General features: G+C 41.2%; 2 protein-coding genes across 5 annotated transcripts in view; one reads left to right on the top strand and one right to left on the bottom strand.

The window, feature by feature from the left end:
• Positions 1 to 19,775, top strand: part of PM20D1 (peptidase M20 domain containing 1) — a 197,331-nt gene extending 177,556 nt beyond the window's left edge. For both annotated transcript variants that reach the window (XM_089677375.1, XM_089677374.1), the window contains exons 12-13: positions 6,833 to 6,932; positions 14,430 to 19,775. In XM_089677375.1, coding sequence (XP_089533501.1) covers positions 6,833 to 6,932; positions 14,430 to 14,559 — 230 coding nt within the window. In that variant the 3' untranslated portion in view covers positions 14,560 to 19,775. The remainder of the gene's footprint in view (positions 1 to 6,832; positions 6,933 to 14,429) is intronic.
• Positions 19,776 to 23,390: 3,615 nt separating this feature from the next.
• LOC149462135 (S-adenosylhomocysteine hydrolase-like protein 1) overlaps positions 23,391 to 27,531 on the bottom strand; it is a 461,588-nt gene continuing 457,447 nt past the window's right edge. For all 3 annotated transcript variants that reach the window (XM_089677371.1, XM_089677372.1, XM_089677373.1), the window contains exon 17: positions 23,391 to 26,814. In XM_089677371.1, the coding sequence (XP_089533497.1) occupies positions 26,808 to 26,814 (7 nt within the window). In that variant the 3' untranslated portion in view covers positions 23,391 to 26,807. The remainder of the gene's footprint in view (positions 26,815 to 27,531) is intronic.

The raw sequence follows: 27,531 nt of genomic DNA, 5'->3' as shown, positions 1-27,531 counted from the left end.
GAATTTATTTGCACATTATGGTGGAAAATAAGTATTTGGTCACCTACAAACAAGCAAGATTTCTGGGTCTCACAGACCTGTACCTTCTTCTTTAAGAGGCTCCTCTGTCCTGCATTCATTACCTGTATCAATGGCACCTGTTTGAACTTATCAGTATAAAAGACACCTGTCCACAACCTCAAACAGTCACACTCCAAACTCCACTATGGTGAAGACCAAAGAGCTGTCGAAGGACACCAGAAACAAAATTGTAGACCTGCACCAGGCTGGGAAGACTGAATCTGCAATAGGCAAGCAGCTTGGTGTGAACAAATCAACTGTGGGAGCAATAATTAGAAAATGGAAGACATACAAGACCACTGATAATCTCCCTCGATCTGGGGCTCCACGCAAGATCTCACCCCGTGGGGTCAAAATGATCACAAGAACGGTGAGCAAAAATCCCAGGACCACACGGGGGGACCTAACGAATGACCTGCAGAGAGCTGGGACCAACGTAACAAAGGCTACCATCAGTAACACACTACGCCGCCAGGGACTCAGATCCTGCAGTGCCAGACGTGTCCCCCTGCTTAAGCCAGTACATGTCCGGACCCGTCTGAAGTTTGCTAGAGAGCATTTGGATGATCCAGAAGAGGATTGGGACAATGTCATATGGTCAGATGAAACCAAAATAGAACTGTTTGGTAGAAACACAACTTGTTGTGTTTGGACGAGAGAGAATGCTGAGTTGCATCCAAAGAACACCATACCTACTGTGAAGCATGGGGGTGGCAACATCATGCTTTGGGGCTGTTTCTCTGCAAAGGGACCAGGGCGACTGATCCATGTACAGAAAAGAATGAATGGGGCCATGTATCGTGAGATTTTGAGTGCAAACCTCTTTCCATCAGCAAGGGCATTGAAGATTGAACGTGGCTGGGTCTTCCAACATGACAATGATCCCAAACATACCGCCCGGGCAACGAAGGAGTGGCTTCGTAAGAAGCATTTCAAGGTTCTGGAGTGGCCTAGCCAGTCTCCAGATCTCAACCCCATAGAAAACCTTTGGAGGGAGTTGAAAGTCCATGTTGCCCAGCGACAGCTCCAAAACATCACTGCTCTAGAGGAGATCTGCATGGAGGAATGGGCCAACATACCAGCAACAGTGTGTGGCAACCTTGTGAAGACTTACAGGAAACATTTGACCTCTGTCATTGCCAACAAAGGATATATAACAAAGTATTGAGATGAACTTTTGATATTGACCAAATACTTATTTTCCACCATAATTTGCAAATAAATTCTTTCCAAATCAGCCAATGTGATTGTCTGAATTTGTTTTCTCATTTTGTCTCTCATAGTTGAGGTCTACCTATGATGCCAATTACAGGCCTCTCTCATCTTTTTAAGTGGGAGAACTTGCACAATTGGTGGCTGACTAAATACTTTTTACCAATTATTAGATGTGATTCCTGCATTGGTTTCCTTTTTTTAAGACTTTTTCTCGCTCTTTTGTCGTCTGGTGATCTGGCTAGTAACACACCCCCTGTATTAGAGTGCCTACACTCTGGATGATGGAACACAGAGATACCTTTCAACAGCAGCACTGTCAGTCTGCGAGGGTAGTGTTAGATGAACTAATAGATTTAAATACAATAACAAATAAAAGCCAAACTCCAGCTAACAATTTTTAGCAGTTACAGCAACAGTTTTCTTCCTTTCAAGATAAAGGTTTCACATAAAGAAATAAAAGATGAGAAATAAAACCTGAAATAAAGAAATAAAAGCTGGTCACATAAAGAAATAAAAGCTGATCATTGAAAGCACCCGTCAGTGGTAAATGGTTTGTCTCAACCCTCAGTGTCATTAATACAGTGTCAGTGCAGGACAACTTGTTCTTTAGAAAAACCACAGACTTACTTGCCCGGGTCACCAGGTGAAATTAACGGATATAAAATAGGAAAATTAATGTAGCCACCACATCCAAGAATTGGTAAGCTGCAATATAATATTGCTTTTGGATTTAATGCAACTTTAAGTTGAAGGGAATCTTCACCCTCAAATCAAAATTCTCTCCTCTCCATGCCTCCTCTGCTCTGCTACATTCAATTTTGCTTTAACTCCCCTTCTTTTTTTTTTTTTTCATTACTGAAAAGGGTCCTGTCTCTTATACACATCACTTGTCTATGTGAATGATGTGCACTGTGCTAGTTCCCCTTTATAATGCCAATAGAGGGACCAGCAATGTAGTAATGAGATGGGAGAATAGGAAGGACAAAAGGGTCACGCCACTAGGGTGTATGTGCTATTTTACCTTACAAAAAATTAAGTTCACAAACATACTGTAAATATCACATTGGTGTGGAATCTGCATTTGAAATGGATATTTGAAAGCCCCACGAATCACTATTTTTTTCTTTTTTTCCCTAATAGACACAACTATCTGCAGTCAGATATTGCTAAAGTACTACTAAACTGAATCCGAGAATCACAAACTGAAAATGCTATTTAATTCAATTTTAATATTTAAAGCAAACTCATCCATCTATCCATGTCTCCATGCGTTATTTTGTTGAAAAAATCACTTTGAAAAGAATCCCCCTAGCATTTCTAGCTGTAGCCATCTTGAATAAAGTTTACTTTAGTGTATTATATTCATTTATAAATTTATTACATGTATAGTTTTGATTTTTTATGCATCCTCTTTGTAATTTAATTCTAACCTGATTAATTACAATACAACCTTGATTCCAAAAACGTTGATGCTGTGTAAATTCTAAAAATTTTAAGTACAGAATACAATGATTAGCAAATCTCAGAAATCCATATTTTATTCACAATAGAAAATTGAAAACATAAAATGTTTAAACTGAAAAAATTTACCATTTCAACAGCTTGCCCACCGCCCTGTAGTAGAAGTACTGCTACAGGGTAGCAGGGCTGTGCAAAGTCATTGGCGGCTAGGGATGTCAATCACCGGGTCCTGGCTGGAGATTCCCTGCTGGCACTCGGCGATCGTCGGGCAAAGCTGACAGGGGAGAGACCTGTGTGTAAACAACACAAGTATCTCTCCTACCAGCAAGGACATGCTGCTTTGCATTCTCTGCACAGCAGAGAAATACAAAGCAGCATGTTTCCCTAGTAAAACACACAGCACATAATGTGAAACGGCACACAGTTAACCCTTTGATCGCCCCAGATGTTAACCCCTTCCTGCCCGGTGTCATTAATACAGTGTCAGTGCTTTTTATTAATGTAGAGATGTGCTGGTTGCTTTAAATCTTAAACATCAGTTGCAAAGCATTTTTGTTTGTGAGTGACAGACGGGAAAAGCAGGACTGTGCTCTGATTGGTGGTTGCTACAGCTGAGAAGGATCCACCCATAGCAGCACTGTTGCAGCTGAACTTATGATTGGCTGTGGAGGAAAAGGAGAGCGGAAAAAGGAAGAAGAAGCACACGTGGGGAGGCAGGCATTTTCAGGGGACCGCATGGAGCAAGGGCTCCTGGTGTAAAATCACAGAGTCTCACTCTCTGTGCTGCTAGAGCCCATGGATTGGGCTGGGAGTGTGCAGCAGAGAAATTGTTGCAGGAGGACAGTGTGCAAACTAAGCATTGTCCTTCCTGACACTCAGGATTACAGCCACTCAAGTGCATGTGTCTCTCAAAGTCTGGAGCTGCTGAAAGAGAGAGGATTTCTACTGCTGTCTAATGCTATCTAGAGGACAATCCAGAAACAGTGAGTACTCTGTGATGAAAGGGGATTTTGATATTGTTGCATTTGCTGTTCATCTCTGGAGAATGGTCATGAGAAAGCCTGCTCTCTAATTCTCAGAGTGACCCAGATCTTAGAAAGCCCAAGCTGCTCAGAATTAGCTATTCCTGCTGCTGATTGATGAGAGAACTCTGTCTCTGTATATTACTGGTTTGTCTCTTCAAGACTTGTGCTGTGGCTGAAGAGTGTGTTTAGTTCCAAGTCCCCACAGAAGCTTGCTGCTTTGAATATACTGAGCAAGTGTCAGTATATCAGGATTTCACCTGTATGGTAAAGATTTTGTTGAAGTGTTGTTTTTCTTCTATTGTAATGTTCACTGGAAGATTCTGCTTAAAGGAGACTGTGCTATCCTGCTACCCCTGGATTACAAATACTCTCCAATGCAGAGAGTGAGTGCTCTTCCATTGATTAAAGGGCCCCAATGTTGAGAGACTGTAAGTTTCATCCCACTGGCCAGTGGTTAGGTAGGACATTTCTGCTTTAGATAGTACTGCTGTAGCAAATGTCAATAAGCTGCTAAATCTCATTAACCGTTATTGTTTCATGTGTCAATGTCACTCTCATATGTCACCCTAGTCAGTGTGATACTAGTCAGTTTTTTGGAGTCTTTGCATAACACAGTTAGTAAGAAATTACTCTTCACTTGCTAAAGTGTGTATCTGTGTTTTATGTACATTACCTGTGTTAAATCGGCTAGTTCTTTTTCAGGGTTTGTCTTCTTCAATAAAACCCATAAAAAATATTCTCAGAGTGTCTAAGGGTTCTGGGTATCATCGGAGGTGTCACCAGACTCAGGTGGGAGCTGAACCTATATATCTAGCCAAGCATCACCCAAGGGTGTGCTACATTAGCACTGATCACTGTATTAGTGTCAGTGGCCGTGATTTCCCACCCAGTGTCAGAATGCCTGCTGCAGTCCCACTATAAGTTGCTGATTGCTGCCATTACTAGTATATATAAAAAAAAAATTTCCAGTATATATACTGCCATTTATAGACGCTATAACTTTAACGTAAACCAATTAATATACATTTATTTGGAATTTTTTTAGCAAAGCATGTAGCAGAATACATTTTGTCCTAAATTTTTTTTACTGGATATAGTTTATAGCAAAAAGTCAAAAATAGAGTTTTTTTTTTTTTTCCAAATTGTCAGTCTTTTTTTGTTTATAGCGCAAAAAATAAAAACCACAGGAGAGATCAAATACCACCAAAAAAAAAGCTCTATTTGTGGGGAAAAAAGTACATACGTTTCATTTATGTAGATCGTTGCATGACCTCACAATTGGTGGTTAAAATAACACAGCGCCATTTCGTAAAAATGGCCTGGTCAGGAAGGGGGGGGGGGGGTAAATCCTCTGGAGGGCAAGTGGTTAAAAACTAAATATGGTAATTTTGAAATTGGCAGCAGCAGGAGAGTAGTATCTCCTCCTTTTTTTTAAACAGCACTCTGAAAATGTCTGGGATCTGAGGAGACCAGTTGCTGGAGTTTTGGAAGAGGAACGTTGTCCTATTCTTGCCTGATATAGGTTTCTAACTGCTCAACTGTCCTGAGTTGTCTTTGTCATATAGTTCATTTCAGGATGTGCAAGATATTTTAAATGGTGAAAGGTCTGGACTGCAGGTAGGCCAGTTACACTCCCAGACTCTTCTACTATTAAGCCATGCTGTTGTCCTAGATGCATTATGCGGTTTAGAATTGTCCTGCTTCAAGGCCTTCCCTAAAAAGACAATGTCTGGATGGGAGCATATGATGTTCTAAAACCTGGATAAATCTTTCAGCATTGATAGTGGCTTTCCCGATGTGTAAGCTGCCCATGTCATATGCACTAATGCACCCCCATACCATCAAGATGCAGGCTTTTGAACTGAGCACTGATAACAGTCAAAATGTCCCTCTCCTTCTTTAGTCAGGATGACACAGCACCCATGGTTGCCAAAAAAGAATGTTAGATTTCAATTCATCTGACCACAGAACAGTTTTCCACTTTGCACTGACCATTTTAAATGAGCTTTGGCTGAGAGAAGGCAGCGGCCTTTCTAGATCATGTTCACATAGGGCTTCTTTGCATGATAGAGCTTTCTCTTTTCAGTGATTTCCTGAGCCCATGCAGTGATTTCCATCACAGAATCATGCCTGTTTTTAATGCAGTGCCATCTGAGTGTGTGAAACTCACTGTATTTGCAGTTTTATGCTGAGAAAAATTATTCTTAAATTGTTCAACAATTTTTAGACACATCTTTTCACAGATTGGTGAACCTCTGTCCATCTTTACTTGTGAGACGCTCTAAGATGCTCTTTTTATACTCAATCATGTTACTGACCTGTTGCCAATAACCTAATTAGTTGGAAAATGTTCTTCCAGCTCTTCCTTCTTACTACCACTTACTTTGTCAGATTTTTGTTGCCCTGTCCCAACTTTTTTGAGACAGGTTTCTGCCATGAATTCCAGATTGACCTTATTTTTTCTTAAAATTGTACATTTTCTCAGATAAACATTTGATATGTTTTCTATTGTGAAAAAAATATGGGTTTATGAGATTTGCAAATAATTGAATTCTGTTAGTAACGTGGATTTTGCACAGTGTACCAACATTTTTGGAATTGGGTTTGTATGTCTTAGTGTTTTTTCATGAATTAATTTTACATTTTAATTATATTTTATTTTTTTCAATATATACATGTATCTTTTATTATGATTTAACTGAAGGTGGCTAGTATGAGTGGACAAAGGAGGCCACACCCTGTAATAAATAACCATGCCCATCTACATCACACACAACATCGTCATTTTAAGTAAATATAATATACCCTCCTATCTATTTACTAATGATAGCGGCATAAGGATTACAAAGCGTTAATGTTGATTTAGAGAGTTTAGTTCCACTTTAAGGCATGATAACTTGTTAGATAATCTTTTCTCAAATAATCCTAATAACAATAAGATACAAAATACAATAACATCAATAAGAGTGGGCATTAGGTAGGAAATTACACAAAATATATTGCAGCTGTTTTCTCAGGAATGAGGAATGTTTTATTTCACTAAACTAACTAGAACTGTTGTTGCTTTTCAGGTGTCTGTATTGGAAATACTGACAGCCGCCATTTTGTAAACTTGACTCACAGCATCTATCGTTTTAGCCCTTTTCAGTTGAAACCTGAAGATTTGGGGAGGTAGGAGGTCAATATTTACTAAAAGAGTACTTTTAATGTGACCTATATTTATGTATTTTTTTCTATCATTTATTGAAGGATACAGCACTGTAGTTTCAACTACAATGATTACAGTGATTATACTGCAGGAGGATTGAACACGAAGTAAAATAAAATGGCTACATCTAGTGGCTATACTCTCATACTTGCTATGAAACGCAGTTTAGCTTAGTATCCTGAGGGTGTACAATGTCCTTCTTGAGTTTTTGGATCAAGACTTCTTGAGCTGATATTCTTCATTCAAACAGCTGCTATTTTTACAGGAGACACACTTTGAGATAGAGGCAAATGTAAAACTGAGATCCAAATACTATCCAACATGGTACTATGCAGATTCTCCAATTAAAAGAGCAAAAGGGGTTGCAATAGGTTTGGCAAAGAATATGAGATTTGAGCTGGAGGATAGAAGAACCGACCCGGAGGGGAGGTTTTTATTCTTAAAAGGTAAACTTCAGGGGATTGAGTGTACTTTAGCCAATATATACTGCCCTAATAAAAATCCGGAGATATATATGAAGGGTCTGTTAAAAAAATTAATGGAATTTAAAAAAGGGCGTTTGATAGTAGCTGGAGACCTAAATTTCTGTATGGACCCACAAAAGGATAATACCTCTTCTGTGCAAAGAGAGGGGAGTAGGTCTCTGAGAGCTTTGAAAAAAGCGATGCATGAATACCAACTAGTGGACACCTGGAGAATAACGCATATGAAAGACAGAGACTATTCCTTCTTCTCGAATGCACACGAGATATACTCGAGATTAGACTACATCTTAATAGACCACCAACTGATAGATCATCTGGTTAAAATCGACATAGAAACAAGGACGTTCTCGGATCATGCTCCGGTTGTGATGAAAATGAGATGGGGAGGAAGGTGGACTGGAGGATTGGGGTGGAGGTTAAACGAGGCTCTTCTCCTGGATGAGGATATAGTTCAAAAAATCGAGAAAGAGATTAAGGTATATTTTAAGGAGAACGAAACAGAGGGAGTATCGATAGCTACAGTTTGGGAAAGCCACAAGGTATTTATAAGAGGAATCTTGATCGCGGCAGGTGCAAGGAAAAAAAAGGAAAGAAGAGAGAGGGTCAGTAGGCTCTTAAAAGAAATATTGGAACTGGAGCAGATCCATAAGAAGAAAATAACAAAAGATACGAGACAGAAGCTAGTGGATAAAAAAGATGAGCTAGAGAGGTTGATGGAGGAGGAGAAGAGAAGAGTATACAACAGGGTTTTGAACGAAAGATATAGATGGGGAGACAGACCAGGAAGATATTTAATGAGAGCCTTGAATAAAAAGAAAAATAGGAACTACATAGAAAAGATAAAAAGTTCAAAGGGGGAGTTGGTCCACTCAAATAAAGAGATTATTAAAGTGTTTACGGAGTATTATAAGAAATTATATAATATCAGTACCCAAGGCCCTCTAAAAGAAGCCCAAGAGGAAATTAATAAAAAAAAGATGACATACTTAAAAAATGCGGGATTACCAAAACTAAGTGAAGTACAGTTGAAATCCCTAGATGCAGAAATCTCCCAGGAAGAAATTAAAAGAGCATTGAAAAGCACAGAGGGGGGAAAAAGCCCAGGCCCAGATGGTTATACAGTTAGGTATTATAAGAAATTCAGTGAGGTATTGCTACCCAAGCTGGAGAAATATATGAATGCTCTGGGAGGTGGGACGGAAGTGAGGAGAGAATCCCTACAGGCCCATGTAGTACTTATTTATAAGGAAGGAAAAGATCCATCTCAGTGCTCCAGCTATAGACCTATTTCATTATTGAACACTGACACTAAACTGTATGCAAAGGTGTTAGCAAACAGGTTGAGGGATCTGATGCCTGAATGGATCCATGGAGATCAGGTGGGCTTCGTACCAGGGAGAGAAGGTAGAGATAACGGCTTGAGAACCCTGATGCTTATTCAGAAGAGTAGAAAAGGGAAAGACCCGGTGGTGCTCTTGTCGATTGACGCAGAGAAGGCATTCGATAGAGTGGACTGGGGCTTCATGATGGATAATTTAAAAGTGTTGGGGATAGGCGATAGAATGCGAGAGTGGATAAGCAAATTATATAGTGAGCCTACTGCAATCATCACGGTAAACGGGGAGAGATCAGAACCCATTGGAATGTCTAATGGGACAAGACAGGGCTGTCCACTGTCCCCTCTGTTATATGTATTGTCACTCGAACCTCTGTTGTCAATAATAAGAAATAGTGGATCGGTAAAGGGAATACAGATAGAATCCACAGAACATAGAGTGGCGGCCTTTGCGGACGACTTATTGTTCTATGTGGGGAATCCTCGAATAACTCTCCCAAATATAATGAAGATTCTGAAGGAGTACGGTGAACTTTCAAACTTAAAAATTAATCCAACGAAAACAGAGATCCTGAATATTAATATATCAAAGAATGAAAAAGAAAAACTACAAAAAGAATTCCCCTTTATATGGAGAGAAAAAGAGATAAAGTATCTAGGAATAAAGCTTACTGCCTCACTCAAGAACTTGTATAGATTAAACTATATATCTTTGATAAATGAGATCAGGGAAGATTTAAAAAGATTAGAAGGAGGAAACCCAGCCTGGATAGGACGTATAAACCTGGTCAAAACGGTAATTATGCCTAAAATACTGTATAGATTTCAAATGGTACCAATTAAAATTCCAGAGGCCTTCTTTAAGATAATGAAAAGAATGTTAACAAAATATATATGGAGGAATAAGAAACCTAGAATAGCATATGAAACATTGAGTAGGACTAAAGAGAAAGGGGGAATGGGTCTACCAGATGTCAAGAGATATTATAAAGCAGTGGTTTTGGCAAGAATATATGACTGGACATTTAACCATAAGGGGAAAAGTTGGGTAACAATTGAAAATGATCTTAGTGGCACTAGATTGAGTCAGATGATATGGGTCCCAACACAGTTTAGGGGAATTAAAGAAAGCACAAGTATGTACACATTAAATGTTTTTAGGGTATGGGACACTTTACACAAAAACATGAAATGGGAATTCAATTCTATATTAATGCCTCTCACAAATACTGAGTATTTCCCCCCGGGAAAGAATAAGATATCAGGGAGATGGTTTAGAAAGGAGGACACCCAACTGAGTGATGTCTTGGTGGAAGGGGAACTGAGATCACTTAAAGATTTAATAGAGAAGAAGGGAGATATTTTTATTAGAATAGATGAGTGGAAGTATCATCAATTGAAATGTTTTATTGGAAATCTACCGAAACCCCTGAGAATAAAACAGGAGTGGAATATGTTTGAAAGGTTGTTGGGGACACGAGGTGATGGGAAACACGGTATTTCAAAAGTGTATAGAATACTCACAGAATTAGACACAAACACAAAGTCAACCTTTATTACAAAATGGGAAAGGGACATGGGAGTTGAGTTTGACGAAGATAGACAAAGAAAGATGTTTAGATTGATACACGATAATGTTAGTATGAGAGAGGTTGAGGTTAATTACAAGTGTATGACACGATGGCACATTACACCGAGTGTAGAGCATAAGATGAATGGGGAAAACTCAAATAAGTGTTGGAGAGGATGTGGAGAGATTGGCACGGCGTTTCACATATGGTGGGAATGTCCGAAAATTCAGGCCTTTTGGAAGATAGTAGTTAAACTGATTGAGGAAATAACCGAAATTGACATAGGGTTAGACCCAACGACGTGCCTCCTACACAAGGTAGAGACATCTGTAAATAAATATAAAGATTCAGGTATTTGGTACTTCTTGAATGCAGCGAAAGGGCTGATACCCAAGTTTTGGAGAAGAGCCGAGGTACCGAAGGAGGAAGACTGGATTAACAGAGTGAACCAGATTGGTAGAATGGAAAAATCATACCATATGCATGAAGATAGGATGGGAGTGTATTCTAGGAGATGGGAAAAGTGGGAAAGAGCAAGATTGAAGGAGAAATATAAGAAAATATAATCTAAGAGGTTAACAATAAAATGGATAAGCCTTATTAGATCAGAATGGATTGGAGTCTGCAGAGGGAAGAGGGGGGATGAGGGGCGGGAAGGGGAGATAGTGGGATGGGAAAGAAAAGAGTTCGTTTTAATAAGGGAAAGATAGAAATGTTATAAATGTTTATTTGTATTGAGAATTTTTTTTTCCCTGTTTTGGGACTTTTGTATTAATATGAAAAATTTAATAAATATTTAAATTAAAAAAAACAAAAAAAAAAAACAAACAGCTGCTGACGGTTTTATGCCAGAACGAAACCTAGACAGTGCTTGGACTGCCTGAGGCAGTCAACATCTCCCAGGTGCCAAAACTACCAAATCTGTTTTCAGACTTGCCTTCACGTAAGGCCCCTTGTATAGTATTCCCTGAGTCTGAGCACATTTTAAGATGTGGGTGGAGCTTGCTGGGCATGTGGTTTAGCAGTCTGTGGACTCTTTTCTGCTGCTCACCACTGCAAGAACTCTGCTGTTTTGGGATCTCCACTCTGCAGCCTTCCTTGTATGGCACATTATATCAACACAAAATATTGCCCTAAACCTGTAGGTAAATAGGAGAACCTTTTGCGAAGTTGAAGAGTGGGTTTGATAATAAAGTTGGCATAATAAAGTTGGCAGTGCCTCCACCCAGGGCAGGGCCTCTGTGAAGAGAGGGGATTCCCTTCCTAGGAAATTAACACGTAATCTAATAAACGTAATTGCAGAGGAACTACTGAAACCAGCATATAACATTTACCATAAGTTTATTGATGCACATCAGTATAAAAATAATATATATAAGAAAATATTAATATTAGTACATATAGCCAATGTACAAACAGATATTGTCAGCAAAGCGCCCAATAGGATTCCTGGTGGAAATTTGCTTATATACCTGGGTATTTATAGTTATTACTAGAGAAGTCCAGATAAATGTGGCAGCAAGCCCAGTTACAGAGCCCCCTGAGCATGATCACTAGACCTGAAGACAAGATCAGCAGTGAGCGGGAGATCCTCCAACTGTTGTCCAACCAGCCTGGAACGCAGCTTTTCACATGCAGAAACTGTGACGTGGCACTTGAATTCAGAGTTAGCCTATCGTGAACTTTAGTATCTCCCTAGTAGTTTCTAATCTGACATGTATTTGGACCTCTAACTAACAGAAGTGGCCATCAGTTGCCTAGCCTTGCTCTAGTCTATGTTATTTATCGAACCTAAGCTAAAACTAGATATAGAAATCCAGATGAGCAGAGACAGGGTTGTCTAAAAGTAACAAAAGCTACATATAAACACAATTGCAATTAACAGGTTCACCTACAAATATACAGCAAGGTGACCAATACATACATACAGTAGCACAGACATAGCTATCTGGCATTGTGCATGTGAAATAATAATAGGACAAGAATACTAACAAGGATTCCAGAGGCAATCACAAACTCAAGAAGCTATGGGTAGCTGAAGTTAAACTATTAGAACAAAAGAATACTTGCATAACAGTCTCTGCTTCTGGTCTGGGTAAAAAAAAAAAACACATTTTACATGGCCAGGACATGTGTCCTCATACTTTCTCTCTTCACTTCCTCCTTCTGGGGTTTTTCAAAGAGACATGAAGTGCTAATACAGGGGTTGCCAATTAATTTTCCCAATGGGCAACATGAGAAAATGGGATTGTTGTGGAGGGCCAAATTTAATCCTGTTCAATATTAATTTTGGACCTGGGAAGATCCATGATAGGTACAGCTGCTCATGAAATAGGTCTCTCTCAGATGGGTGGTCAGGGTCATTATAGGATTAACCTGAGGTGGTGAGAAAGGCAACATAACACCTTGTCAAATTTCCTCTAAAAACCACTGTGACTGGAAGGTGAGAGCCTGAGATCTGTACAATGGGGATTTCAGCAGATCCTGACCTGGAGTGAAGAACATGTGTACAGCTCCTGGGGTTTGCAGCATGCAGGCACTAACACAGGAAGAACTTGGTAATCCCCCCCCCCCACCCCACTGGAGCAAATTGGATAATGCTTTATTTGTTTTTATTGTCTTCCTCTAGATCAACTATGGCTGTAGAACAATGTATATGAGGGTTTCTAATATCTTTTTCTTGTTGATTTAAAAAAAAAAAAAGACAGTCCATTTAGTTCAACCTCACTAACTACAGTATGTAAGGTAGTAGAGTGGCGGGAGAGTGCCAGGAAGTCTCCAAAGCAGAGCTCTTCCACCAGAACTGAGTCTCCCCGCTGTACTGATCAGCTCCTCAGGCTCTCTCCTCCCAGTTCTTACAGTTCACCATATGCACATCTGTCCATGTGCCATTCTGAGTCTTTGAGGCATAGGGACAGTAAAAGAGCTGGATATGGCCCTGGGTTGCAATTTGCCCAGGTCTGTGCTATAATACATAACCGTGTTAAGCTTCTGTCCCAGTGTATTGCTGGTCTTGAAAGATACAGGGGTGTGATGGTCATTATCAGATCCGCCACTCCTCTTCAAGCATCTGAAAGGCTATGAAATGGTCCAGGCAAAACTGAGCTACTCTCTTTTGCAGCTGGTATACCTGGGGGACAAGAGACACACTGACACAAAGATCGTCAGTTCTGTAGAGCAGATCCAGAGGTGACTAAACCCCTTGCCATCTTAGGCTAGGTAAAGTCATGTGCGCCCATGGCACCAACCTGCTCTTTACCCTTTGACATATACTTGTCTGGCACATGTCCTGTGGCACTGCAGTCCCTAGTTAAGTACCCTGACATACATGATTGTCTAAAACAGGCAAGATGATGGTGTAGTTATTTCAGATGGTGATACTTAACCCTGATATGATATGCCCACATGCTCGAACTCTACCTTGGCCAAGTTGCAGCTGCTGCACTTGCACCAACGGGCTGTCAGCTGTTTTCAGCACCTCAGTGACTTATCATTTAGCACTTAAACAATTTCACTCACAGAGCTATAGTAACAGTCATATGCAACTTCTAAGCCATTTTTTTAACATCAGATAAAACTGGAAAAACTCTGTGTATTAACAAGACCTCAAATGTGCAAGCGCTGAAGTCACCAGAGTCAGAACATCACAGCCAGTTATCGTCATGTGATCAAAGACAAGTACCACCTACTGTTCAATCTAAGCAATACCAGGGCTTTATTTACTATTATGGCCTCCTGGGCCAGTGCCTAGGGCAACAGAGTTAAATGGGGCAGCACCAAGCCTCAAATTTTCAAACCATGATAAAAGTTTCCTTCACTTCTGGGTCCACCTCTGTACATTCCCAGGACCCCCTGTACTTTTGCTGGGTTCAGAGGAGACAAACTCTTTATAGAACGTGAAACCATTTTCCTTTCCACTATATGGTGGTTCTATTTCAATATAGCATTCGAGCAGCATGATGACAACAATGGCTAGCTTTAGAAGGACTAATGAAAACAATGACTAATGGGATAGCAATTCTAACTGTATTGCTATGTAACATAACTATTTTCTTTGCCCTCTTCTAGGATTCATGGACTGAATGAGCGGATTTCAGTGGAGAGCTTAAAAAAAATTGTCCAGTTTTATTATCAGCTGATTCAAAATGCAGACTCTGATAAAGTCCCCACAGCTGATCAAGACAATCATGAGCTATAAAAAACAAAAAGAACAGCCAAAAAGGATCAGCAATTCCTGGGCCTTTTTTTTTCTTAATGAATGCAACAAAGGAAAACTTTATACCTTCCCTTTTCGTGTGGATTGAGATAAAACTCAAATTTAACTGATGTCAGGAATTTACAAGGGAAGCAAAATTACTTAATAATGAACATTACGTATTGTGCATCTGACTACTGAGATTTGTCCAGTGAAAGCTTTGCATAGAAAAGAATAAAATATCATAAAACTAATTTTGGGAATTAAACATTTAAAACAAATTTTGTAAATTTGTTTCTATTCATCAGTGCTCCCCCTTTGTTTAATTTTCCGGTAATGGGTGCAGCATTAGACAACCGTATTGAAAAAAGAAAAAAAATGTGTATTTATTAATTCTTTGCATCAGAGCCTACAAAGCATTGCAGTCATGAACAGTGTCTCACAAGTGCAATGCATAGACTCTTGCTGACTATTCCTCCTGTCCACCTTACACATCCAAAGCATGAGAAATTGGCAGGTGGAATTCCTCAGTTGTCAGTGTCTTAAACCAGGGGAAAGGGCTCTCCATCCAGAGGTGTTCCAAGCCCTTTGCCACAAGTGGTGGATTCCAGACAGAAATTCTGGTATCCTGGATTCAACAACAAAATGGCCAGATTTGTTCCCAGATCCAGGGACCTTCTCACTGGATATTCTGGTGACTGTGGAATCAGTTGTACCTGATCTATGCTTTTCACCCTCTTCATCTGCTCCATAAGAGTGATAAGGCAGGCATTTCATTGCAAAGAACTGACCCAAGAGGACTTGGTTCTTGGACATACTTTACTCAGTCTTTTCATGGGCATTTCCAGGTCCTTTGGACCATTCAGCTTCTCGGTTCCTTGCTTTAACAGAATGGTTGTTGAGGCTAATGCACTGAGGGACAGGGGCTTATCAAGTTTGGTCATCCCCACCCTTCGAGTGCTAGGAAGTCAATATATCACAAATCGTACCATCACATCTGAAAGGTCTACTTTGTATGGTGTAAGGAAGTTCTCTGTTACTCACCAGGGGGATGTTTACTAGAACTGGAGCACTCCGAAGCAGATTGGCTACCATGCACAGCTGAACCAGATTCTAACTTCAGCTTGTTCAATTAACCTGGAAGCTAATTGGTTTCTGTGCAGAGCTGCACCAGATTTTGCATGCTCCAATTTTAGTAAATCTCCCCCATCTTGTTCATTCTCTAGTCTGGTCTAGGTCAGTATCTGGCTAAGAGTACCATCTGAGGGAAATTCTCAGTCCTGGCCATTCTGTTTCAGAGATCATGGCCTCTCCCCAGTTAAGGACTTTCTGCAGGGTGTCAGGCCCTTTGTGCACTGTATACATTCCCTATATCTTAACCACTTGCACTCCACCCTATAGCAGAATTACTGCTTGTGATGACTTTTGGACTGTTTATTAAGAACAATGATATTATCCCAAATTATGAAATTCTAAGTTAACTGTCATGGGTTAACATCTTTGGTTGATTTCAAGTGACCTTCCAGGAAGCTACCATAAACAATGAGTGGAAGAGACTTTCTTAAGATAGAATAAGGGTAAAACACCACTATTTGGTACTGTGTTTGATCATCTGCAGAAAATCAAAGTTTGACAATCATGGGACCAAGTCCTTATTGTCTGGAGTTTTCCCAAAACCTTGGAAGGTGTGTGATCACCCCATAACCTCTGAACTATCACAATCAGCTACTGAGTACTGAGTTCAACTCCAGTCCATTCTGTTTACCCTAATTATCACACAATAGTGCTAGTAACTAGAAGCTTCCTCTGTCATATATCCTTGAACTGTGCATTCAGCATAAGGTGAAGCTTGGGTCATTTAAGATTACAAAAAAAAAATAAAAAAGAAGAAAAAGTGTGGCATATATCAACGGAAATATTATCAAAGGTATATACCCACACACCAAAATCTATTCAACAAAGTTGGGTACTGCATACCACTCAACTGAAGATCATGAAGTTAAAAATATAAGATGGTTTGTGAGTTGGGTAATATCTATATTTCCAAAGGAAATCAGCCATCCCAATACAGCTCATATCAGGAAAATGAGAACCCACATATATTCAGCCTTCACCCGCTATAAATCCGCCTTCCATACATACACCGCCGCCCTCCACGCTGGCAAACAAGCCTACTTCCTGACCCTCATCAAGACCCTATCCTCCAATCCTCGCCGACTTTTCTCCACCTTTAACTCTCTACTCTCTCCGCTCCCACCTCCACCCAGCACCTCACTCACCGCCCTTGAGATTGCCAATCACTTTAAAAAACATGATTGACACAATTCGCAAGGACATCGCCGCTCCTCAAACTCCCTCCAAACCCGTCCCCCCTCTCACACAGCTAACCCCTCATCACCCCTCTCCCTCGGCCTCACCACTGCTCTGACCTCCACCCGATATAACATTCCTCACACTGAAGCCCCCTCCACACCTTCGACCTTACTACCATTGAGAAGGTCACCAAGGTCTTTTCTGACGCCCGCCTCACCACCTGCTCCCTCACCCACATCTTTAATCTCTCCCTCTCTTCCGGAGCATTCCCCTCCCCTCCTGAAGCACGCGCACATCACTCCCATACTTAAAAAGCCCTCCCTGGACCCCAACAACCTCAGACCCATCTCCCAGCTCCCATTCTCATCCAAACTTCTCGAGTGCTTAGTCTACAATCGCCTAAGCTCTCACCTCAATGACAACAACCTCCTCGTTCCCCTACAGTTTGGCTTCTTACTGCCTTACTCAACTCTCCAACGACCTTCTAACCGCCAAAGCTAATGGGCACTATTCAGTGCTCCTACTCCTCAACCTCTCCGCTGCCTTGAACACAGTCGACCATCCCCTCCTCCTCAAAAAACTACACTCCCTCGGCCTCCGAGATTCTGCTCTCTCCTGGCTCTCGTCCTACCTATCACAACGCTCCTTCAGCATTACCTATAACGCTACCACCTCCCCCTCGCTCCCCCTCTCTGTTGGGGTCCCTCAAGGCTCCGTCCTCGGGCCCCTTCTCTTCCCCATCTACACCTCCTCCCTTGGACAACTCATACACTCACGGCTTCAACTACCACCTCTATGCCAAGGACACACAAATCTATCTCTCTACCCCTCGCCTCACCCCCTCTGTCTCCGCACAAATCACAAACCTACTAAACGACATATCACAAACCTACTAAACGACATATCAGACTGGATGTCGCTCCACTTCCTTAAACTGAACCTCTCCAAAACCAAGCTCCTAGTCTTCCCCCCAGCCCGCACACCACCCCCCACTGACTTCTACATCACGTCCAACAATGCCACTATCAGGCCCGCCCCGCAGGCCGGAGTACTTGTGGCTGGAAGGATAGGTTGGAGTCCAAAATGACACCAAGTCCAATCGCTAACAAACTCATGCAGACTCCACCTCCGCAACATCGCCAAAATCCACACGTTCCTAACCCCAGAAAACACTAAACAGCTCATCCACTCCCTCATCATATTACGACTCGATTACTGCAACTCCCTCCTCACTGGCCTGCCTCGCCACAGGCTATCCCCGCTTCAGTCGATCCTGAACACGGCAGCCAGACTCATTCACCTCACCAACCGCTCCGTTTCCGCCACCCCCCTCTGCCAATCCCTCCACTGGCTTCCGATTGCACAACGGATCAAATTCAAAATCCTAACCTTGACATACAAAGCTGTCCATCATACTGCCTCAAATTACATCACCGACCTAATATCCAAGTACCACCCAACACGCACACTCTGCTCCTCTCAAGACCTCCTTCTCTCTAGTTCCCTGGTCTCCTCCTCCCATGCCCGCCTCCAGGATTTCTCCAGGACATCACCTATCCTCTGGAGCTCCCTACCCCAATCCATCAGACTATCACCTACTCTCCTCTCATTTAGGCGCACCCTGAAAACCCACCTCTTCAGGGAAGCCAACCCCACCCCACCCCATGCTAATTGCCGACCTCCTCCACTCTTCCTACCACTCCATTCTCCACAGCTATCTCCTCCTGTACCACTATCCCCTCCCTCCTAGATTGTAAGCTCGAAAGAGCAGGGCCCTCGAACCCCTCGTGTATCACATTGTATTGTTTTTGTACTGTTGCATGTTCTGTCTCCCTTTGTAATGTACAGCGCTGAGCGAACTTTTGGCGCATTATAAATACTGTATAATAATAATAATCACATATTTCTATGGTCCTTATTCAAGAGTTAGTGGGGAGATCATTTATACCTGAATAGGACCCATGTATTATCCATAAAGACATACTGTTTATATAAAAGGGTGAGTCATAAGACCACCAGTTCATTTGTGATACCTGACTGTCCCTGGTGGACAGGTAAGGAACTTCTATAGGTACGCAAACTTCTCAGCCGTCCAATCAACAAGCCCATTGGGAGGTCCTTCGGAACAAAGGACTTGTATGGTATAAACTGCCAAACACCTCAAATTGACGGACAACTGCTACAACTTCTAAGACTTCTACTACTTCTGAATCATCACTTCTGCCACTTCTTGATCACTTCTGAACTACTCCTGAAACTACTTCTAAACTACTCTACTACCACTATATACTGCACTATACTCACTTGCTACCTGCAGCCATTTTTCTGAGAACTTCCAGCTGCCATTTTGTTTTTGAAGACCATTTGAAGGAAAAGAGTTTCGCCAGAGACGCTGATGCTCATTTAATTCTGGTGCCTGACTGCCCAGAAACATTTCTTTTCCAAACTGTACCTCGCTGGGGGGCCTCACAATTGAGATTCTCGGAGTGGTGAGACTGTGCCAAAATACTGTAATTTTCTTTGATATTTAAAACTTAAGATTTAAAACATTTTATTGTGTGGTTAGGAATGTATTAAGGTTATCTGTATAATTATAACTATAACTTTTTGAGTATTAGTACTGAGATTATATATTGCATACTAACTGATTTGTAGTGCTAATTATCAGAAATACTTTATTTCCCTACGGCCGCGGGAATTTGGAAATAATAGCTGAAGCACTATAGGTTGCAACTAACCTCTCAAAATTTTGTTTTACCTCATTAAATAACCATATATTGTAGTATCCTGTAAAGACTAGCATACTATATCTTTGATTCTGTGTATGAATATAATCATCACCAGTATTTTGCATTTGTATTAATATATAAATATTTGTACATAAATAAATTTATCAAAAAGGCAAATTTTGTGTATATGGTAATGAAATCATATTGGTGAAAGAACTCAAGGTATATTAAGTGGTGATCAAATTATTAGGGTGTCCAAATTATTGGTTTCTTAAATATTTGCCTTATTTTAATGGCTGGAGGCACTGCAATATTTTGTTTAAGGGAACTGACACCGCCTTACCTACTACAAATTAATTATTACATAAACCACCACATGCTACAGAGCGGCATGGCTTTGCAGTCACATATATAAACGTGATTTGCATTTCTGGGTAGGGGGCACTTGTGCCCCACCCTACCCCCATCGCCATTGGCAGCTACGGATGTCAATCACTGGGTCCTGGATGGAGATTCTCCACCAGCACCTGGCAATCACTGAGAAACAGTGACGGGAGAGACCTGTGTGTAAATAACACAGATCTCTCTCCTGCCAGCAATAACATGCTGCTGTGTATTTCTCTGTTGTACGTTTCCCAAGTAAACCACACATAGAACACAGAGTAAAACAGCACACAGTTAACCCTTTGATCGCCCCAGATGTTAACCCCTTCCCAGTGTCATTAGTACAGTGTCAGTGCTTTTTATTAGCACTGATCACTGTATTAGTGTCCTTGGGATGTCAGTGGTGGTTAGTCAGTTCTTCCTCAGTGTCAGAATGCCCACTGCAGTCCCGGTATAAGTTGCTAATCATCTCTATTACTTGTATAAAAAAAAACTTAATTTCCAGTATATATACCGCTATTTGTAGATGCTATAACTTTCCTTCATAAACCTATTACAATGGTACAGTTCATAGAGGCCCCAACTAGGAGTTATGCCCTGTTGGATCTGGTAATATCAAACTATGCACAGCTTATTACTAACATTCAGATAAAAGAACATTAGCATGACCATAACAAGATTTCATTTAATGTTAGCTATAAAAAGCAAAGGCATAATGGAAAGATAAAAACACTCAACTTTAAGAGTGCATACTTTCCAAGACTGAGGGCTGCTCTCCAATTGGGAATAGATTGGGAGGCAATATTGGCATACAACACAGAATAGAAATGGGAATTCTTCAAAAAGACTATGTGATCCCACTGCAAAATACACTATATTGCCAAATGCACTGGGACGCCTGCCTTTGCACACACATGAACTTTAATGGCATCCCAGTCTTAGTCCGCAGGGTTCAATATTGAGTTGGTCCACCCTTTGCAGCTATAACAGCTTGAACTCTTCTGGGAAGTCAGACACACTCCTAAGCCTTGTGAACAATGGGAATGTTTGACCATTCTTCCAGAAGTGCATTTGTGAGGTCAGGCACTGATGTCAGATGAGAAGGCCCGGCTTGAGGTCTCTGCTCTAATTCATTCCAAAGGTGTTCTACCAGGTTGAGAAGGTAGGTGCAGGCCAGTCAATTTCCTCCACCCCAAACTCGCTCATCCATGTCTTTATGGGCCTTGCTTTGTACACTGGTGCACGGTCCTGTTGGAACAGGAAGTGGCCATCCCCAAACTGTTCCCACAAAGTTGGGAGCATGAAATTGTCCAAAATGTCTCGGTTTGCTGACACCTTAAGAGTTCCCTTCACTGGAACTAAGGGGCCAAGCACAACCCCTGAAAAACAACCCCACACCAAAATCCCCCCTCTGCCAAACTTTACACTTGGTACAATGTAGTCAGGCAAGTACTGTTCTGCTGGCAACTGCCAAACCCAGATACATCCATTTGGATTGTCAGACAGAGAAGCGTGATTCGTCACTCCAGAGACTGTCTCCACTGCTCTAGAATCCAGTGGCGGCGTGCTTTACACAATTGCATCTGACGCTTTGCATTGCACTTGGTGATGTAAGGCTTGGATGCAGCTGCTCGGCCATGGAAACCCATTCCATGAAGCTCTCTACGTACTGTTGTGCTAATCTGTAGGACACAAGAAGGTGAGGTCTTTAGCTATAGACTCTGCAGACAGTTGGTGACTTCTGCGCACTGTGTGCTTCAGTATGCGCTGACCTCGCTCTGTCATTTTACATGGCCTAGTTTATTTTTCCATGGAACATTCAGCAGCAAGGAAATTTTGCAGATGGACTTATTGCACAGGCAACAACCTAGCCCAGTACCACCCTTGAATTTACTGAGCTCCTGAGAGTGACCCATTCTTTCACAAATGTTTGTAGAAATAGTCTGCATGCCTAGGTGCTTGATTTTATACACCTGTGGCCATGGAGGTGATTGGAACACTTGAATCCAATGATTTGGAGGGGTGTCCCAATATTTTTGGCAATATAGTTTATATTTCCAAGGGCAATAAGTATAAAGGGCTAAAAATGAAAGCTATGTGGCTCACAACCAATGATGTCCTGAAAGACAGAAGTTGTTAAATCTGATTTCTTTTTATGAGGAGATAAGCAAAACCTTAGACAAAGGAGATGTGCACTTCTTCAGCAAGGCCTCCTGAAAGGGATAGTGCACTCGGAAGCGTTTTGGGAGCACAAATGGATGCTTTGGCCTATTCTAATCCTTATAAACAAATCTGTTAAAATATTTGGGGCAAGGAAAAACCTTAGCAGCCCAAACCAGCTTGTGCGTACCAAAAAGAACAGGCACCACATCAGCCGCCGCAGCAGGGACCTCATTGTTTCAGTGCGTAAAATGCTAAAAGTTAAGTACTGCTACCAATGCCTTCTCCTGTGTGGCAACAGAGGCAGAGAACCCATCCTCCTCATCTGAAGACTCAGGGGATGTGACCTTGGGATCCACAAAAAATGCGGAGTCCACGGCAGTGGGATCTGGTTTAGTCTCAGAATCGTCCAAGGGGCAGGGGGCGCTTCTTTCTCACCTTGCAGCCAACGGCCGCCTCCACGTGGGACATGAACATCTCCAGGACGGCTGACAATGCTGGAACCTCCAGAGGGGGCCCCCAGAAGTGCAACATACTCCTGGGCTTCCATGGGACCAGCTAGACACCACCACAAAGGGACCCGGATGCTCCCAGTCCAGAAGACCACTCCAGTAGGAAGAGAGACCCCCAAGGAGGACTCACCTCCACTGCCAGGAGCTGCCAAGATGCCCACATGTCCCGCAAAATGCGTGTGCTGAACCCTGCCCCCACAAGCCCACGGTGCCTGAGGGAAATCCCCATCGCAGGTTATGGGAAAATGGCTGTCAAGGACCTCTCCCAGCCGGCCTCCATTGCCCGATAGCCACTCAGATCCTCACAAAACTCCAGAAAAATGGATGCAGTGGCTACAATAACATGGCTGCTGACCATACCAGGTGCATGCAGCGGGTGATCCCCATCCAGGTAGGCCTGCAACTTCCCGTCCATCCCCTCCATAGTGGACACCTCCCCCCACAGCCTGGGTACAGTCTTGTCCCAGCTAGCTGGGGGGAGAAGAGCACCCTACCATGTACTCGAGACACATACTCAAGCTGAAAAAAAATTCAGTTGTGCAATGTGAGTGGCCCTTAGAGACACTGTGTACTACTAGTTGGGACAACCCTTTAAGCTGGTATCCAATCATGTCCTCTTACCTGGGTAGCACATAATAGGAACAAGTTTATATGTAAATATGGAGTGAGTCAGTCTGGGGGGAGAAGGAGAGGTCTATAAAGTCAGAGTCATAAATAATAAAAACATGTACATTCATTGTTAATTTGAATTCATTTTAGGTTTATTTGAGAGTATCACTGAAGTATTGCATTTGTTATAAATCCTATACATATATGTAGAATAAATCTTTGACAAGCAGATCTTTAAAACATGCTAAAAAATAATCACTAATATTATGCAAAAGTCCCACATCTAAGAGGCTTTTATCTGATTGCAGCCCTTACCAATGACTTAAGAACAGAAGTGCAGTATTTCTAGATTTTTATATTAGGGAAAATAATTACAACCTCTAATAGAGGTGCATTGATAAAAGGCAGTTACCACATGCATTGCAAGGGACTTCTTTAGCACCATCAAGCAGAGTCAGCAGCTGCTGAGTAATACCTCAAGCATATGGCATTTGCTGGAGTTACTTTTCTTCTTTGAATGGCAGAGCAAGAGTTGGATGGAAAACAAAAAAGCACAAATTATTTCACAAGCCAAAATATAATTCATGATGACTCAAGGAAATAGTTCAATGCCTATATGCTGACTTCACAGTGTTATGTAGAGTTGAATGGGATGTAGACAAACATCAGTTCTGTCCTTAGTACTTCAGTGTATTAAACCCTGAGGGTATTTCCATCTCCTGCACACCATGTCATTTAAAAGCTGCAGCTATAATGATTGAAAGAACTAAAGCTCCCATACACATATTCTGGATGTAGCACACATGGATTGACAACTTCAAAAGAATAGGTGTACAGCTTATGAAATATAATTAATCCATTTCAAATAACAGGCAAACAAGTTGTGAGGTATAGATATTGAGTAGTTTTTTTCATATGAATCAAGTTGAACCTCCCACAAACTCCAGAAATTTTGGTCTAGAGGAATGTACATAAAATATTCTGTGCAACTATACACAAAATGTGCTTCTCAACAGGGTTAAAGGGGTGGGAATCTAATTCTGTCTTGACCACACAAGGCAGTTGGATTAGTTCCACAGATAAAAAAAAATATTAATAACATTCTTGGTTATAAATTTGCAAACTTCCAAACCAAGATGATTACAATTAGACTTATGCAAATATCTGAATAATCAGCCTTATTTTTTTTTTGTTTATCTTACGTACTTTGTCTAAGCTAGACTGGAGAACCAGGTATTAGAGGCCAGTTGAAGTATCTAGCTCACACAGTTTTCTGTCATTTAAATATGCATAACCATTTCAAATATATAAAGCCTTCACAAATAAATCTTTATTTAAAACAGAACACTCAGCTGCCTGAATACACAAACTGACTTTCGCTTTAAGGGCCAGTTCACACCACAAAAACACACTCCAGATGCATTCTGGATGCGTTTTTGCTTACAGTTCACACCAAACTCTGTTCCAGTGGGTTTTTGATGCATTTTGCTGTATTCCAGTATAGTTCAATGCAGAAAAAAATGGAGCATGTTCTACTTTTTTTTCTGCACCTGGAACTGACTGCACTGGTGTGCACTAGGGTCATAGGAATACATGAAAAACACTGTGCACCATCCCTAAAGGCCAGTTCACACCACATGCAGTCCAGTGAGTTTTTTTTCTGCATCAAAAATGCATTGATAGTAGGTTACATGGTTTCCAATGGCTTAGCTCACACCACTATAGTGAGTTTCAGTGCGTTCCAGCAAAAAAAGCAAAACAAAAAAAAACAAAACATGCTACTTTTTTCTGCACTGAACTATACTGGAATGCAGTAAAATGCACTGGAACACACATCCTTATTTAAGTTGAAGAAAAAGGGGAAAAATGAACAGGGACGCATCAAAAACACACATACAGAATTAATGCGGACTGCGTTTCTATGGTGTGGACCAGCCCTAAAAGTGAAGTATGGGATTCATTTAAAAATCACCCCTTCACTGTGGCTCTCTGCTCTGCCTCTCTAGTGCTCACTGGAGCGAAGGGCTGGGGAGAAAGCAGCTGGCTCAGTCTCCCTAGGGCGCAGCTGAGAGGCTGAGCCAGGTGTTGGTCCCGGCTTCTGTGTGGATCCCAGCCATATGGTCAGGATCTTTTCAGAGCCTGGACTACCTTTGTGATGTCAGCCGACAGCAGCTTTACACTGCTGTCGGCTGAAGTCACAGGAGTGCAGAAATAACTGTACTCCTATGATCCATAGGAGAAGTATAGCCAAAAAGCTTTGGCTATACTTCTCTTGGAGTTTTTGTTGGGATAGCTTTTCAATTTGATGACATCATCTTTCTCTGTAGCTTGACATAAATGTAACATGGCTTATATATATTAGTCTTGAATACAAATCTCCTCTTTAAATGGAACCTGTTTCAAAATACCTTAGGGAAAGCCTACATTGGATGCTGCAGTCACTCATAGTTCAGCCTTACTGTCTAAGTTCTTGTAGTCTGAGTAAGAGGGGTTATTCTTAGCATGTAGTTTGCTTTGGGACAGACAAATTTGACTTTCAAATGCAATAAATAGGAAATAAAACGAAACAATATATTTGTATTTAGTCAATGACACTTGCAGACTATCTGTGTTTTGACATCTACTCTTGCTACATAAGCAATTCCCGGTTGTCAGTTTGACAGCTGGCATTTGCCAGTAATAGCGGTATTGTTCCTCTTTGTTTATAAAGAGCCCTGCACATGATATCTTGACAGCATGTACAATATAGAATAAAAACAACAATGAATGTTTTATTCCTGATCATAAAACAAATGCGGTAAATGAGCAGCTCAATGGTGTTAAACACACACAGGAATCAGATAACTCGTTGCATTTTTGTATACTAAGTCTTTAGTTCAGATTATCCAGCTCTGTATTCAAACAGGGATGTCAACAGATCCCATAATAAGGCAGCAAAAAAGTTTGCGTCTGTGTGTGTATATAGACATGCATGCCAATGGTACAGTCTGCCACATGTATATTATATTACAGATGATAAGTTACGCTTGCATAAAAAGATTGACAGCATTGTTGTGCTTCCTAATTTTGTTATGAATAGCGTGGGAAGAATTAACTCAGGTTTCTATTGCCATTTGTGACCCCACCAGAGAGATTTCTCTTTATTTCCTTTGACTAGATGTAATTTTAAATTTTCACAATAGAAATGCAGCAATTAAAACATTGTACAGAGGTTCTAATGTTTCACCACTTTCTATAAAAAAAAAAAAACAAAAAAAAAAAAACTAAAAAATGTTTTGGCAATAGCCGGACTTTAAATTTGCCATTTTTTCATCACTTTTCCTCTAGTTAGGTTTTTACATTATGCTTTAAATGATAATCAGAATAACTGAGTTGTGACATAAAAGGTACTATTACTTTCTACATAAAGGGAAGACATAAAAACAAGCACACAGAAAATTTTATGATATAAAAACAGACAAATATGGAAGGGTGGTGGTTGTTCTAAAGCATTCTTGAGATTTCACAGATGCCTTGGTATACTGGAATCCTCCAATTTCAAGTATCAGTATCTAGAAAACATTGACACAAAGCTTATAATTACTTTAATGCTAAAAATATTTTATTTGTTGTTTCACAATATTTTAAAAATGTTATTACGTCATCTTAAAGGGAACATTTCTATTCCAAAATAATTTATATGTAAATTACACCCTTATAATTTGCTCCAAAACCGCAATCTTCACCTAAAATGGTAGTCTCAACTGCACTGTTACTCATATGCAAAAAGACAGTAAGGAAGTACACATATCCATCTCTAACCACTCCTTTTGGCCACTGATGTCTGTCTATTGCTATGGAGTAGACACATGCAGGGCCACCGATAAGGGGAAAACACCAGGCCCAGACGAGCAGAGGGACCTAGGCTGTAGGGGAATCAGATGTGTGCAGGAGAGGGGGTGATCAGAGCAGCGGGAGAGCAAATACAGCAACCGATCCCGTGTGTCTTTTCCTGTACAGTTGGGAGCCGGCTTCTCCTCTACTTCCTCCTGCTGGGTTTCAGCTGCTCCAGGGAGAGACACACCGGTGCATCACAGGGGGCAATTACAGGAACTGATACCCTATCACCCTCTCTGTATCCAATGCTCTATTCCCCGCCCCCCCTCCCCTTGTGCCCCCACCCAGCAGTACTGCCAGATTCCCTCCTCACCTCTCCCACAAGCTGCTGATTTCATTACGGAAAGTGGGGAAGGGGCCAGTAAATACTGTATATCATATTTACTGGCCTC

Source organism: Staurois parvus, unplaced genomic scaffold (assembly GCF_062004578.1).
Source record: "Staurois parvus isolate SC_StPar_1 unplaced genomic scaffold, SC_StPar_1.0 ptg000185l, whole genome shotgun sequence".
Taxonomy (NCBI): domain Eukaryota; kingdom Metazoa; phylum Chordata; class Amphibia; order Anura; family Ranidae; genus Staurois; species Staurois parvus.
This window is presented reverse-complemented; position numbering and strand designations above follow the sequence as displayed.